The sequence below is a fragment of the Gavia stellata genome, chromosome 2 (genome assembly GCF_030936135.1).
Source record: "Gavia stellata isolate bGavSte3 chromosome 2, bGavSte3.hap2, whole genome shotgun sequence".
NCBI classification, from domain to species: domain Eukaryota; kingdom Metazoa; phylum Chordata; class Aves; order Gaviiformes; family Gaviidae; genus Gavia; species Gavia stellata.
Genome location: NC_082595.1, coordinates 31,169,327 through 31,185,293, shown reverse-complemented (window position 1 = coordinate 31,185,293; position 15,967 = coordinate 31,169,327). Strand labels below are relative to the sequence as shown.

The 15,967-nt window shown below is 43.8% G+C and overlaps 2 protein-coding genes across 2 annotated transcripts; one reads left to right on the top strand and one right to left on the bottom strand.

Moving 5' to 3' along the window:
- Positions 1-1,875: 1,875 nt before the first annotated feature.
- Positions 1,876-4,785, bottom strand: EXOC8 (exocyst complex component 8). The gene is made up of 2 exons (XM_009815054.2): positions 3,271-4,785; positions 1,876-2,606 (listed from the first exon to the last, which is right to left on the bottom strand). The coding sequence occupies exons 1-2, from the start codon at positions 4,783-4,785 to the stop codon at positions 1,998-2,000; spliced, it is 2,124 nt and encodes a 707-aa protein (XP_009813356.2). The 3' UTR covers positions 1,876-1,997.
- A 442-nt stretch (positions 4,786-5,227) lies between these two features.
- SPRTN (SprT-like N-terminal domain) lies at positions 5,228-11,191 on the top strand. The gene is made up of 5 exons (XM_059835403.1): positions 5,228-5,496; positions 6,990-7,089; positions 7,902-8,030; positions 8,811-9,078; positions 9,385-11,191. The coding sequence occupies exons 1-5, from the start codon at positions 5,228-5,230 to the stop codon at positions 10,116-10,118; spliced, it is 1,500 nt and encodes a 499-aa protein (XP_059691386.1). The 3' UTR covers positions 10,119-11,191.
- Positions 11,192-15,967: the final 4,776 nt, after the last annotated feature.

The following is a 15,967-nucleotide window of genomic DNA, read 5'->3' as shown; positions in this document are numbered from 1 at the left end:
CCTCTCCTCCAAAATACCCATCATCATGGAGAGCTCTCACTTATAATCCACTTGAAAATATCTCCCAAATTAAGTAAGACCAGTTTGCTACCTTTGCCCACTTTAAACAGATGACAGAGAATACATTATTTCGGTATCCTTCACTAGGTTCTGGTATCAAAGATAGTTCACTAGTGAAATAATGCCTGTGCGGCTCTCTCTTGGAGATGACATGTTCACACAAGTTGTAACTCTCACTGTCCCTGTACCTTAAAATAAAACTATAGCTATTTCAGTGGTTTTCAATCAGTTTTAGCCAAGATCACCGAGCTGCCCTTTAAAACCATTTTGCACATTTTTTTTCTGTGATTTGCTAGCAAAAGGCTCAAACACTGGAGAGCAAGCAAGCAGAGACAGTAGGATGTTTTGCAAAATCTGACAGTTCAAAATGCATCCAAAGAGCAAGAGAAAGGAAACTAGCCACTAAAGTGAAAACTGTATTGAACTAGCACCATGAAAATGGGGAGAATTGAAGCTCCAGTATAAGCAGTTATGCAGAATGTTTTACTAGCAGTATCTTTTGTTTGTTCAGGCAGTCATAAGGCATTCATTACCATGATAGAAATTGCAAAAGCTTTCATTTGAAAGCGCAAGAAGAATAGGATACTCAATTATTCCAGTTAAGAACACTTACTGAGAGTCTAATACAAGGTTACTTAGCTGTAACATGATTTTCTCGCAATTAAGAAAGTCTGCACTAAAGGGGAAGAAGTTTACACAGCTTAGAAGATGATGCTGACAGCCTTCTAAAGCCAGCCTTTACACAAGACTTGGCTTATTTTATTTTCAGAGACACATATTGAACGAGATAGCCATCACCATTCAAGCCAAACAAGCATTTTCAAAACCTTCCCCCATCTACATTAGAGTTTCCAACCAAAGACAATCCTTGTGTTTTCTGCAAAAAAGATAGTTCTTCTTGGTTATTGCTGTATTACAGGAAATGATACTAATATCTACAGGAAATACAGAGTGTGTATTTTGAAGATCAGATAATTTACAAAAAGCCACACACCCAGTCTCTTCATCCTGTGCTGATTCTGCACTGCAAAACTAGCGTTCTGTTTCTTCCAAACGAAACAGCACCTTCAGACCCTCTCCCTACCCTGCACATCTCAAGAGCGTTTATGCCTCTTCACTATGGTTTCTGCCAGTAGGTAGTCGCCCATAATGCATTTATGACAGCACTTCAAACAAGAGTGCATACTTCATCAAATGGACTTGACCCCAGTGAAGTCCATGAGACAAGGAAGGGGAACACAAAGGGGAAGGGAAGAAAGTTATTCTCACTTCTCTGAAGGGAACAGATGTTTCTGACAGCAGATGGTTTATTTTCAGAGAGCTGTAATTTAAGCCCACAGGCCAGCTTATTAAATAGAAGCCCCTTCACCCAAACACAAAAACCTATACAAAAAACATTTTTAATTTAGATTTACCAATCAAATCAGACTGTGCAAATCCATGTTGTTTATCTGCAATGCTGAGTCACATCTGGATGATGTACGTGCTTCACCGAATACCACACCCTGGGAGCATTTCAGCACTTCCTCTCCTATCAGAACACTGCCTTAAAAAAGAATTCCTACAGCGATGTGATGAGAAATGATCTTTTCCTGCCATACGGTGTATGTATATTTAAGACTTTCGCAAACATTTGGCCAAAAATTGTCTATTACAGTATTTCCCAAGCCACAAACACTACACAAGCCATTCTTACAGGATATGTTGTCCAAGGACATGTGACCTCGACCTTACTTCTCACTCCCCTACCACCCATCCACCAAGAAAAAGCGTTGCATCCTTGCAGGCTTTGATTGTAAGTCTTCAGCTTCTGGAATGCAGCAGTTGGACTTCTGCATTTTTCAGGGACTCAAAAAAACCATTTAGTTCATATATTCAATGTACAACATTTTCAGTAAGTGCTTTCACACTCTGTTCATAAGAACAGTTAGGTCACTTCACACCACAGAGGTGGTACTTTCTGGATTCACACGCATCAATCTTGAAGCATTTCTCAAATCCTGTAGCTGCTTGGCTGGCTTTCCAACTCCTTCCTCAAATCTTTTTTCCACAACAGGAAGGACAGTTTCATACAGGAAGGATGCATTCTGCCTAATGAAGGCTTTCTTCTCAGGGTCCTGTTCACACCGTAAACTGTAATCAACATGCTGGACAGCCACCAGGATGATTTCCACAAGACTCTCCAAAAGAACCATATGCAGCTCTGGAAAGTAAAGCTTTAACGCTTCCTCCAAGAAGGCCATAGTCTGCTTAGTGAAAGCTACTACCGTATAGCTAAGGTTGACCCAGCAGTCATCACCCGTGTATTGGTCAAAATTGCCTACCCCGCAGCTCCTCATCTCCTCCCTGAGTTTCCCCAGCGCCTCTGGAGTCATTAGGTTCATCCTTCTCCACATCTCCTCCGAGTTGCGGTGCTTGGTGGCCTCAATGATGATATCCTTGTAGCTCTGTAAAGCACCTTTGATATCCTTTACCAGAAGGGCATGAATGATGAAGGTGAGATCCAGTCCAATCTCGCTAAGCTGCTTGCAGTGCTCTTTAGCTACCTTGGGTATTAACAAAAAGCGAAGGGTGTTACTAGTATGCAGGCCCCCTCTACATCTTACACATTTACAAAATCTATCATTCTCAGAAAATGGGGAAGTGTTAATCATACTTCACTCATTTTGCCTGCTTTAAGAAATTCCTTATTAATGAGAAATTAATAACTGAAAGATAAACCCCACTTGTCAGAAATACTCTGAACAATTACAGTATAACCCCCACAGACACACTTTTTTTTTTTTTCCTATTAGCAGCTGAAAGAAACCATAACCTGAGAAAGTTAGTCTTGCAAAAAAATATGGAAATGTAGTCCAAGACAGGCTTGGAAAGCAAACAAAAAGTCTTCAAAAGACTCATCATTCAGATGTAGCTTATGTAAATTTTAGGACCTCCTACTGGTTAAAGGCAAATTAAGAATAAACACATTTTGCATTTCTGATAAAGGCAGGGTTTTTCTTGCTGTGTATTTTTGTCTTAATGCTCTCCTCTGTTAAATTGAAAAAAACCAAACCAACCGCAAATGAATATTAACCTTTCAATGCAGGAAACCTCTCTGGAGACCCACTCAAGAGTCAACAACTAACCCAGGGTTAGAAAAGAGGCTTTACAAGCTTTGCAGACTTTGTTTTGCCCTCATGTCACATCACCCTCTTTGGACCCCCTTACCTTGACACACTCTGCCGCAGTTGACAAGCTCTCTTTACTATCAAATACTTGCTTACTGAAGGCATCTACGAACATCCTCATGGAAGAGCGGGCCCAGACAACAAAGGCCGAGTAGCAGCCGTTGTTACCAGCGAAGTCTGTCTCAAATTCTCTTGCCGTCTCTAGAAGGCTAGTGAAGAAGACGTGGCAGAGCTTGTGGATGTAGAGCAGCGTGGCGCCCTCGATGCGCAGCTGTCGGATGGCCGTCTGCACCGCAGCCGCGCGGTTCTTCAGGAAGAGCTCGCACGCCTTGGTGGACTGGCCCAAGCGAATGAGCTGGGACACGGCTCGGCGGGTGGCCCTCGGCCCTCCTCGCAGCGAGCGGTCTGGAGACAGCTCAAACACTAGCACGTCCGTCAGCTGCCGGACCCGCTCATCCACCTTGGCCCGCAGCTCCTTCACAGGCTGGCTCACGGGCTTGTCCCCCAGGTACTCGTTGAGTTTGTCCAAGAGGTCCACTGCCCCCTCAAAGTCCCGCTGCGCGATGCAGACATCCAAGTCCTCTGGCAGCTCCTGGATCCACTCAAGTGAGAGGTCAACCACCTCCTCCTCCTCCGCAGGGGGCTCCTCGTCCTCCTCGTCCTCCTCGAAGGGGTTGGTGGATTCAGGGGGCGTTGGGGCAGGCCGGGGCAGGGCCTCCTGCTCCAGGCGTCGCTTCTCGCTGAGGGCCCGGTTGCGCTTAGTCTCCTCCAGCACCTCCAGCCACTCCTTCTTGATCTTGGCATTCTCGGCCTGGAAGATGCGGCTTTCAGGGAACATGAGCAGCTTGAACATATCCTTCATGGGTGGGTTGTCCTTGACATTGACCACAGCCAGCCCGTCGAGGGGGTAGAGGGCATCGTAGCGGTAGGCACCACGGCGGTTGGGCAAGGCGGTAGCCACGAGCAGGCAGTCGTTCATGAGGAAAGCGTGCACCCGCTGGATCTGTGCCATGTGGTCAGCATCGTACTCCACCAGGTCACCGTTGTAGACCAGGTACTTGCCGGGGCTCTCAGGCAGGAGGTCACGGCAGCCCTCCACCTTTTCCAGGAGGGTGGTGAGCGTGCGCTGCCGCCCCTCCTCGCTGGCCGCAGCCTCCTTGGCCGACAGCGGCAGGAAGGGGTCGGCGGCAGCAGCGCGGCGGGCGCCCAGGGCGGGGTCGTCGCGGTCGGCCTGGAGGAGTAGGGCCTGGGTGACAGCCTCCATGATGCCCTTCTGCTCGGTGAGGATGTGGCTGAGCTGGTACATCTCGCTCTCCAGGTAGCTGATCTCCCGCGCCGTCTCGATGAACTGCCGGTAGTTCTGGTAGACGTTTCGCTTCAGGCTCTGGGCCGTCTCCTCACTTAGCGCCTGGATGCGCTGCCGGTGCTCCTGCAGGTCCCGGTCTCCGTCCGACTGCTGCGACAGCTGCTTCACGTACTCCCCCGCCGCGAAGCCCCCCGACTCCAGCTGCCGCCGCAGCCTGCTGCCGCCGCCTTCGCCCAGCGACAGCGCCATCGCCGCGCCTCCAGCCGTCCCGCTGCCCAGCGCCCGCCCCGCCACCGCTGCCGCCGCCGCCACCGCCGCCGCCGGGGAGACCGCCACTGCGCCTGCGCACAGCGGTACGTACGCAGCCTGCGCCAGCATCGCCGCGCCGATTGCGCATGCGCCTGCGCCCTGCCGGAAAGCAACCGTCCGGGGCGACGCGGGGCCGCCGCTCTGGGGAAGCGCCGGCCTCGGATGGGGCGGGGCGGGGCGGGGCGCGGGAGGAGTCACGCACTGATCCCGCCGCGCGCATGCGTCGGGGCGGACAGTAGTGGGTATTCGGCGCATGCGTAGTCGGAATGAGGTGGTGGCGTTGCGTTTGTGGCGCACTGCGCATGCGCTGGTGTTGTCGCGGGCAGTCGGTGCGGCTTTAGCGCCCGGCCGTTGGGGCGGCCCCGCGGCGGCGCTGTGCGGGATGGAGGACGACTTCGTGCTGGCGCTGCAGCTCCAGGAGCTATGGGAAGCGGAGGATAAGGAGGCGGCGGCGGCGGCGGCGGCAGCAGCAGCGTGCCCTGGGGCCTCGCCGGACCCCTCGCCCCTCCGCCCGCTGTCGGTGGTGGACGAGGCCTGGGAGCTGCTGGACCCCAGCCCCGACGTGCACGGCCTCTTCGTGCAGTTCAACGAAGCGCTCTTTTGGGGGCGCCTGGCGGCCGTCGAGGTGTCGTGGAGCCCGCGCATGACCCTGTACGCCATCGGGGGGGTGGGGTGGTGGTGCGCCGGGTCGGCTCGCAGGGCAGCTCTGCGTGGGAAGGGGGTCGGGCGCGGCGGGGAGCGGCCTCCCGGCAGGCAGCGCCAGGCTCGGGCGGGGTCCCGGCGTCCGGGGGGTCCCGCCGGGAGCAGGAAGGCGGCGGGGGAAGCCTGTCCTTCCCGAGCAGCGCTGCCGGATGGCCTTCACCGACCTCAGGTTTCAGAAGCTGCCGTGCCTCTGAACGGCCCCAGCAGGGTCTGAGTGCCGGTGCCGTGTCAGAGCTGTCGGAAGAGGCTGTGACCCGTCAAATAAGCAGCAGCTCATCTTGTCATATAGCTGTGGGTTTCGGGGAGGGGTAGGAAAAGCTGTCATTTGTCACTATATGCTGCTCCTAACTGTGGCTTCGTAGGTGCGATGTACTGTTGTCGCAGCTTCTCTTCCAGATATTTGAATGCTCTGCATTTCTAAGATGGTTTGTACCCCCGGACGTGGGTTGGTCACTGTCATTGTCTGTTTTGTCCTTCGTTTGTTGCCTTTGGCAGCGATAAATGGCTTTTCCCGTGGTGCAGGCAAAACTGGAGGGATGTTAAAGTGGAATAAATAACTTGGTCTCAAAGTGTGTATGTCAAAACTTAACGTACTTGTATTGCTGTCATTTTTCTTGTTCTCTGTTTTTGTGATAGTTTTACAGCATGGCAGAAAAGCAAATATGAAATTATAATATTATATTAACAAGACTTAGAATAGACTAGGAAGGGCAATATACAAAATATCTGAGATTTAAAAAAAAAAAGGCTTTGAAGTGCAGGGTGCAGTTCTGCAGCAGATCAGCTGATGCAATTGCCGGCTGCTGGAGTCCTGCCCCCTCTTGTCCTTTGCTGGTTGCAGTACTCTATAGACACTTGAAAATATTTGGATACTGAACTGGTAGAGGACTAATTCAATAACAAACAAACAAAAAAAAGTGTTTTCTGCTGGATTACTGTGCATAAGTGATGATATGTAAAGGTTCAGTAAGAGGAAAAAGCTGGGGGAGGGTGAGGGGTGAAATTGCAGCAACCAGCAGTGAAGTCGGTGTTGGCTGCTGTGAATCTGCAGCCTCTGTTTTATGTATTTCATTCCATCAGGATTTGTAATGAAAACGGTCCTTTGCCTCCTAAACAGGTTAGCTTTGAACAGTCTGTTGTGATTTTTTTTTTTTTTTCTTAAGTTGCTAGCTTTGAATTAAGTGATTGCAGGAGATCTAATATAGTTTCACTTTTGCTAGTTTAGTCATAGTTTATTCTAAGGAACTTGTGGTCCTTTTTTTTTTTTTCCTTCTTGCTTAATGATACCGAGTTTTTCAAGTAACTATTAAAAGTGTTTTTTCACCTTCTGAGTTACCTAGCATGTGATGGAAGGGGGCAGCATTTGAACTACAATTCTCAATTTTCTTCACATGCTACAGAAAAAAGTAGCTTTTCATATTTTCTTTCTGTGTCTCTTTCAGCTGTGCTGGAGTGTGTAGATATGAAGGAAAAGGTGGAATGTGTTCCATTCGTCTAAGTGAGCCGCTCCTAAAGTTAAGGCCAAGGAAGGATCTTGTTGAGGTATTTGAGGATTGCTCATGAATTTGCACACAAAATGTATTGTGCCTCCCCCCACCCCATACACACATTTTACATTTCATAGTAGAATTCTTATATACAGAGAATTGTAGATCATAAAATAGTGGTGGTTTTATTGCTGTGTTTGTTTTGGTTATGTGAGCAACATCACGGTAATCTTTCAGTTTTATATTTCTAAATGGGCAGCTCTGAGGAGGAGTCTAAAGTCACTGACTTCAGAAAGGAAAAAAAAAAAAGACCTTTTTTACTCCTAAATTATCCTCTAATATTAAAAACAAACATGGACTGAAAGCACAATCAGAAAATGGCTGTAGTTTCATTTTGTAGGTCAAAAGGCCAATAGCAGAAAATAAGCGTAACTTTTTAAATGTAACTTTGTGTTGCTTCTTGTGCCTCTGTCAGGGCTGCTTGTTTGAGTTGGCTTGACATTCAGCTTTGCTTAATGAACAGAAATGCGGTAGAATTTCAACCTTCTCACAAGTGTCTCTTTCTTTGGTTGTAGAGGGAATGGTCTCTTTAAAGATCTGATTTAAGTTTGAGTATTATTTCTCCTGTTTGGAATGTCACTTACTATAGTAATATTCTCCAGCATGTTTTGGTGGTATGGGAGTAGAGGTAATTTGATTTGACAGGTAGAAGTAGTAGTATGTTTTTGTGACCCAGACTGAACTTGTGAATGCATGAAAATAAGGTCAGTACCAAGATAAATGTAAAGGAGTAAAATAGTTTCAGCTTAATCTTGAAAATATGTGTAATGCTTTTCAGTAAATAGCTAATGATTTGCATCGTTTCAGACACTGTTGCATGAAATGATCCACGCCCTGCTTTTTGTTACTAATAATGACAAAGATCGTGAATCTCATGGACCAGAGTTCTGCAAACACATGCGTCGCATTAATCGCTTGACTGGAGCCAATGTCACAGTGAGCATAATCCACTTAATGTAATTTAATAGAGGATTTTTTCCTGATTTGTTTTTTTCAGTATGCCTGGTGTGGTGTGAGTAATATACTTGTTCTTGTTAGACACTCCACAGTTGGCACCAATACAAATTTGCATCCAAGTGTGTGCCAGTTCCATTGTTATTGTGTTGGGGATGATGGTGGGAACAGGTTGAGGAAGATGTGGTGAGTTGTTAGTCGTGTAATTTTCAAGTATACCCTCTGCGAGTATTTTTCTATAAACTTCTGTTTTAAACTTGAAACAACTTGATGATACTAGGGACAGAATACCTCCATGTTCAGAATAATATTTGGGGAAGAGCAGTCTGTTTTAGTTGAGATATATATCAGTAAAGGCTAATGGGTTGATGATATTTAAAGATTGTGTGTCTGATAAGATCAATTAAGATAATAGCTGGAGAGAGAATACAATACTGGTATTGCTTACAATGCATTGTAAACAGTATGTCATTTAGGGTGAAATTGTAGATAGATTTTCAAAGTTGTTTTATTGCAGTTCAAACAAGATAGCCAGGACATTCCTACACGTCCTGTCTTTTTTTTTTTTAAGCTTTGTTTTAATGGTATCTAAGAGTTGATCAAATTTTACTCAGGTTCAGCTCTTTTAACCGGTAATGTAAAAATCACAGCAGGAATGGAAGGAATTAAATGGTAATATATTTTTTAAAAAATATTGTGGAGCTAACGATATAAAATTAAAATTTTCCGAATGACTGCTTTTTTTTTTTCTTTTAAACCTAGATCTATCATACTTTTCATGATGAGGTGGATTTGTACCGTCAGCACTGGTGGCGATGCAATGGCCCCTGTCAAAATAGAAAACCTTACTTTGGGTATGTGAAACGTTCAATGAATAGGGCACCCTCTGCACGAGACTTTTGGTGGGCTGAGCATCAAGAGACATGTGGAGGTACATTCACAAAAGTGAAGGAGCCAGAGAACTTCTCTAAGAAATCCAAGGAGAAAACTCAGCCAGCAAAACTTCCAAATTCTGAGTCAAGTAACAAAGGTATTTAAAATAATTATTTTTTTTCTTTTTCAAACTGTTTTTGTCCAAACAGTTTCTTGAACAACTACAGATCAACTGCTACACGAGCTTTGTTTAGATGTTACTGTTATGTAGCAAAGAACATGGCCCATTTTATTTGTGCATTTCTAGGCTCCTTCTCAACTTAATTGTTTGCAGAAAGTTTAATTTGCTACACTGTTTTCAAGCATCAGATTTTTCAGACAAAGCACATAGAATACTAAACCCAAGATTTATATATGAAAAAGTTACTAACTTTTCTTATTTTCTTTGCTTCTTATTTTGCAGGCAAGACACAAACGCGTGATACACAAAATCTGATGTCTTTTAGTGGAAAGGGGTATCGGCTTGGAGGAGGCAGTGGACTCTCAGAAAAAAGTACAAATTCTAGCAGCAGCGTTAGAAACACTGAAACACCTGGTTCACAGCATCGTTCAGCAGTAAAGACGATACCAATCCCTAAAAATGAGATAAAATTTGAAAAATCACCCCGTAGTGGCGTCTTCTTTCCACTTTATGCTGATGATGCCAGTGAGAAAATCAACTTAGCTTCAAAGCGTGAGTTTCCTAAACCCTCGGTTGGTAATACAAAAGCTTACAAGAATGTTAATGGATCGCCTGTTAAAATTGCTCGTGTTACGGAAGAAAAATCAAACCAAGGTTCTGCAAATGGCAAGGGGGTTATGCTGCTTTATAACAGGTCACCAAAACAAATTTGTTTTGAGCAGACAACAGCAGCTCAGGCTGCATCTGAGAAAAAAAGCTCTGAGTGTACTAATACACTGCAGCAGTGGCCAAAAGTGGAAGACAAAACTGCCTTTGAAAACTATTTCATTAAAAAAGGGAGTACTGATGTCACTTTAAGTATAAATACACCTATGAAAACCAAAGCTGAATCTATAGTGTCCTCTGCAAGTTCCAGCACTGCTGTAAGGCAGGATAAAAAAGTCAGTTGTCCTGTTTGCCAGACTGAGGTTTTGGAGTCTAAAATAAACGAACACCTTGATTCTTGTCTCGCATAAAACCTTTCAGAAAGCTGTCTCAAAAAGATACACCAGGGCTGAAAACATTGCTTGAAAACTACTTTGCTCAGGGTTTGCTTAGCTGTGGTTACTTCCCTGTGTGCCTGTTCTGAACTGGAATTTGAACTACTGTCAGCATGCTGAACAACAAGTTTTGGGGAGTTGCACATCAGCACTGACTAGGAAGCTAGCTGCTACTTGTGTTCCAAAGAACCAAATGTTCCATGTTTTCGTAGGTGGATGTTCGTGACAATGTTCTTGCTGCAGAATCTGGGTAGTACAAGAGAAGGTGGATACTTGCTGAACTGCGTGTTTTCAAGGCAGTTTTCAAAATTAAGACTTTTTTAATGCTGCTAATTTATCTTTGTTCTTAAGACCCCTTTGTTGTTTTTTTTAAGGGTTTTTGGCCATTCTTAACCACTTATAATAGATAAGAATTTTTCTGTTTACTACAATGTAGTTAAGTGGCATGTATTTTTAGAATAGTAAATGTTTTGCATAAGCCACAGTTACACTCTCAGGTGGTCTTTCTCACCTGTGACCTTTTTGAAAAGCTAGATGAGAGTGAGAATCTCAAATACAGGCTTTTGACAAAGATGGGAGAGGCATAGGCATCAAAAACATAGCAAAGCATCCATTTAGATTTAGTGGGTGGATTGTACCAGGAAAAGAGAAAATCCAGAAGGGTGATGAAGGTGCTAGGAAATCAAGCACAAGATATTTGTTAGATAAGGAGAAGGCCCTACACTTCAGGGCTCAATTAAAAAAACAAACAAACAAACTTATTTTGAGGAGCTTGTTTTCAAAAAGGATTTAAAAGTTAGCTATACTGTTAAAAGTTAGAGTGGTCAAATGAAGCTAATGAACATCTGTCTTGTGTGTCTTTTGGTCCAGGATCCCAGCTAGACTCTCCACCCACTTTTTACAAAGGTTTGCACAAACTCTGTGTTGAAAGTTGACTAGTTCTTAAGATATAGGTATTATGTGCGTGAGTAACTGCCCCCCATATGCTGATACTAATAAGTAAAAGTTGTGAGGAATATTGGTAGCAATACTGGTAAAAACTGTTCCTGGCCATGTCATAAAAGCCTTCATGATTTTTTCATTTAAACTTCCAGTGCTTTACAGGCCAACATGGCATTAAATTGACATCAGCTGACAGTCTTTGTTTTGCTTCTTCTGGAAGCCAGCCAGCTTGGTGGTTAGTGTCCAACAGACCAGTCAGTTGAGTACTAAAACCATTGTGCTGTGAAAAGTTATGAATGCTGAGCAGGTGTGTTTATCTATATGGACTTTCTGAAATGTTAACAGGTCTCTTGCTGCACTGAAAGTATTTAACTGGTTAAACAGTTAACAGCTTAATTCCTTACTTGTAAAACTGATTATAAATATTTTTGTTAAAAAAAAAGAAAAATTATGCTGTTTCATATATTGTTGCTACAACTTTAAATGGCTATATTAGCCTCAGATGCACATTTGTTTGCCTTTATATAATCAATTACTTGCTGCTCCCTTTTGAAATTGGGAAATAAACTGATGTGCAATGGAATTTGGCAAATGATACCTTACTCTTTTTAAACACTGGTGTATTTTTTTTTTAAATACTGATGCTACAGATATTTAATGTGAATCAGATTGTTCTTGCATATTCCAAATAAATTTGTACTAAATTGTAAATTTTCATTAAGCCTGGGTTTCACATGGAAGTTGTGGCCATCTTGCGTTGCTCACCTGTGTGTCTAATAACATTCTGGTTTAAGAGATCCTTTCTGTATTACCACTTTTCCTTCTTAAATTTCCCTGAAAAAACAGGTGTTGGTGAATATAGACTGCATCAACCTCTGCCTTCTCCATCATATTTTTAGTATGGTTTCACTTTTGTTGCATTTCTGTGGAAAATTTTGCAAATACTGATTCTAAAACTTGATTTGACATGTTCATTTTCCATAATTCCTTCTTAAAACTGCAGTATCTGTCAGTGTTTCTAGTGAAACTTGACATTTACAAGGACAGTACTACTCAGAAGTATTTGTACTATATGTTTTTTAAGATGAGGACTAGATTAACATCATGAATGGTCTTTCACATTATGAAGCATTTTTTGAGAGGTATTTCCCTTACTATTGTTCCCATCCGTTTCCTGGTTTGTCTTTCTGAAACGGATTTTTTTTCCTAATATCTTCTTTTATATCAAAAGTATTCATTTGAACAACAAATAGAAAACAAATGTGGGAATTGGCCTGTACAACTCAGTGAATAGCATAGCCTGCCGGGGGCCTGTCCTGTCTCAAATACACAAGTGTCCTAAAATAGGTCTCTCTTCAAAACAATTGCACAATTTTGGACCAGCTGTGGAAAAAAATCACCTCAGCCCATGCATTTTTTTACAATGAAGTATTACGATGCCAAGATCTCTTTTATACAGAGATAAAGGTGACAAAGAGCTGGGTGGATAGGCTTTGCAGTTGCTACCTATTGCAAGCTATTATTAACAGGTCATGGCCTTGTTTTTTTGGGTATGTTACTGTGAATGTTGTTTCTGTAAGATTTTGTTCTTGAATACAGTGTCCTTCCCACAATTATAACAATGACTACCAGTATGTTTTTAAAATATGCTGGTAAATTTGGGTCAAAGGTGAGAAATTTCATCTTCTGTATCAGTTGACTGTTCAGAGTGAGTTTAGATACTGTCTGTAACAACAGAAACTAGTAATGAATCTTGAACAAACATGTTTCACTGAACTGCAAAATAAGTTGCCTGACTGGAAATCTGAGAAACAAGTTAATATACTTGACTTTGAAGACCAATCAGGCATGAAAGGGGTCAACAAATCACTCTGTAAACTAAAGGCAAAAGCAATCTCATTCTATGGTGATCTGCTGGAATCACTCAGAAAGATTCAGATAACACTTTGAGAGGTTAAACTACCTAAATGGGGGTTTACTTAGCTATTTCATTGTTACAAAAGAGTCTGCCTTGAAACTGGTTATTGGGCAAGAAATCTTGAAGGTCAAATATTTTCAAGTTTTTTTTACTTTTTAGGGAAATGTTATCTGGGAAGTTTTCATAATACTTGATGAGTTCTGATGAAGGAATTGGAAGTAGCCTTTTCCTCTGGACTCATGAATTAGTATCTTGCAAGAAGATAGGTAATAGAAATAGTCTGCTTTATAACATGTTTTAAAAGTGATAATGTGTCATTCCTCTATACTTTACCCTCGCCAGTAGTCTAACCACTATTCATACTCACTTGGGGTATCTAGGTTACATGGGAAGTGTATTCTTACAGCAAGTTCAACCCTAATTCGTATGCATAAACTGATGAGCAGGGTATTTATGTCTAGGTGGAAGGTACACTTCTCAGCAGGGCAGGTGCTGCTGCTTAAGCTGTGTAGGAATTAGTTACTTGAGCCTCCTTTCTAGGAATGTTTTTCAAGAGAACAACTCCACCTTGTTCATTGGGAACAACCTAGAGCAGGGCTTACGCCATTGTACCAGTGTTAGTAATAAAGGGTACCAGGTAATGTGTTACAAAATCAAAGGCTAGAGAGGGCTTAGTCGTAACCAGACAACTAGCGAATAATTCCTGAAATGCAAAGTAGCTATTCAAGCTTCTCTTCCTGCAGCAGCAAGATATGCTGTAGAGTAAAGGGCTTGTAAGGATTTTTCTTCTTCCTTGGGTGTTCTCCTGGAGCCCCTTGGTTCTGTTGCATTTTCTATACACACAGCACCCCTACGCATCCTTAAAGTAAAGCAAGTTGCATTGTGCTGAAGCGTAACAGGGAGAAAGAACAGAGGGTGAGCTTCTGAGAAAAAAGCAAGATGGACATCTCTTTTGAATTGGTTGGAGCAAATCAGGGCGATTTTGGGGTGACACAGACTGCTCTGGCTGTCACCACAGCTGTTTGCTTTATTGCTGCTGGAGCTGGTCATCCTTCAACAGGGTGTCCATGCATCAGCTGTCACATTTTGCCACCTTCAATTGAAAGGTCACTAAAAGGTTGGACTGGGTGACCTCCTGAGGTTACATCTGACCTAAATTCCCCTGTGAGCATATGATTGTTACTGCCTGACACAGTAATGACAGAAGTGAAACAGCTGCTCTCCATCAGCTGCTTCTTACCTGCTAGCCGGCATTCATGAAATTCGTGCTCCAAATTAAATACCCAAGTTCTTACTAGCATCTGGATTATTACAGCTCTTTTGAAGTCTTAAGCTTAAATAAACAATTGCTTGTATATGAACGTAAAGACTCCACACTAAATTACCCTTAAAGTGTAGTTTATGGGTAGACAGTCCATGAAAGGGACTTGCATTTCAGTGTGTGTGTGAAAATACATTGTGTGTGTTCTCATGTACTCGTGTATATGGAAAAACCAAGACACTAGGCTGTGTGGAGCTTTGGGATTCTTCAACAGCCCATTAGGTGGCACTCCTTGCACTTAAGGAATGCTCCTTTCTTCCTCTCCAACCTGTGCAGGGAAAGAACAGAAAGTGCAGAATTAGCAGCCTCCTGTTTCACGTACACCTGCATGCCAGGCTCAGGATGGATCAGCAGGAACCCTGATGGGACCATAAAACAAGTTAAAGGAGGAGGAATGGGGGGTGTGGGAGGAGGTCTGTAACTAGCTGAGAGTTGAGAAACAGAATTTACTTCTAACTGGGTTTTCTGTGAGTGTTTCTTTTAACTTTGCTGCAAGAGGGACTTAGAAGATGAGCCAGTAACTCCTTTTTCGAGTTCAGGGTTCATTTAATAACCCAAAAGGCGTCCTTTTGTGGTCTACATATACCGCACCACTTGCATCCCTTGCAGTGAGAAATCTAATTTTTTGTCACCATTTGGCATCAATCCAGTTCCGCAAGAGAGGCAGGATGAAGTTGTAGAAAGTCAGAGGGGTTTATAAAACACAAGACTCATCTCTGGCTCCTTGGCTAAGCTGGGGAGCTGGAGGGGTGTGACAGGCCAAGGAAAGCGTAGTGTACTGTAGGTGTGAAAGCTAAAAAAGGGGGACAGCCATGGCCTTAATCCCTCCGTTCCCTTTCAGCTTCTGTGAGTCCAGGCTGCTTTAAGACTAGATTAAGTTTCCAAGAAAGTGCAGCAGCTTGGCCTGAATAGCTCACCCTGTCTCTGTCGCAACCATCCCCTATCCTTCGCATCATTTCATCTGCTTTTTTTGTCCTAGTAAGTCTTAGACCTGACATTTCATAAACTGGTAACAAAGAATGTTTGACAGAGCAAAACCCAACAAACCAAATATTTGGCTTCCCCATCGCTGAATTTAGAAACAGTAAATACTTTATTTTTCTTTAAAAGACATCGATCTCTGGACTGTAATTTGGGTGTTCTGTAAGTACTTTCTCTTTAAAGATGTTACTAATTGCACAAAGTCTGGTGTAAAATGTGGACAGCGAAGTCTCAGTACAGTATCTTACCTATAGGAATACAGTTTAGTTGGGGTTTTTAATTCTTCTAGTAGCTTCATTCAGCAGCTTAACTGATGGGGGGAACAGCCAAAGGGCCTCTCTGCTCTTACTCCACTTCCTCCCCACTGCTTCGCTCCTCTGCCTTTGTCTTCCACTGACCACCTGGTCTCTTCCCAGAAGCATCCCGGTAATTATCTGCTTTCATCCCCAGAAGGATCCGCTCGGTGGGTGTGCTGCCACCCGTTTGTAAGCAGATATTGATTCACCAGGAGGGTGTGGGTTGTGTTTTGCGAGAGGCACAAAGCAAAAAAGCTGTGCAAAGTGCTTGCTCGGAGGGTGCCCACCTGCAGAAGCCGACACAGCCTCTGCCTCGCTTGCCTGCAGCCGGTGCATGGTGGGACACAGCCTGCCCGCAGCACCCACA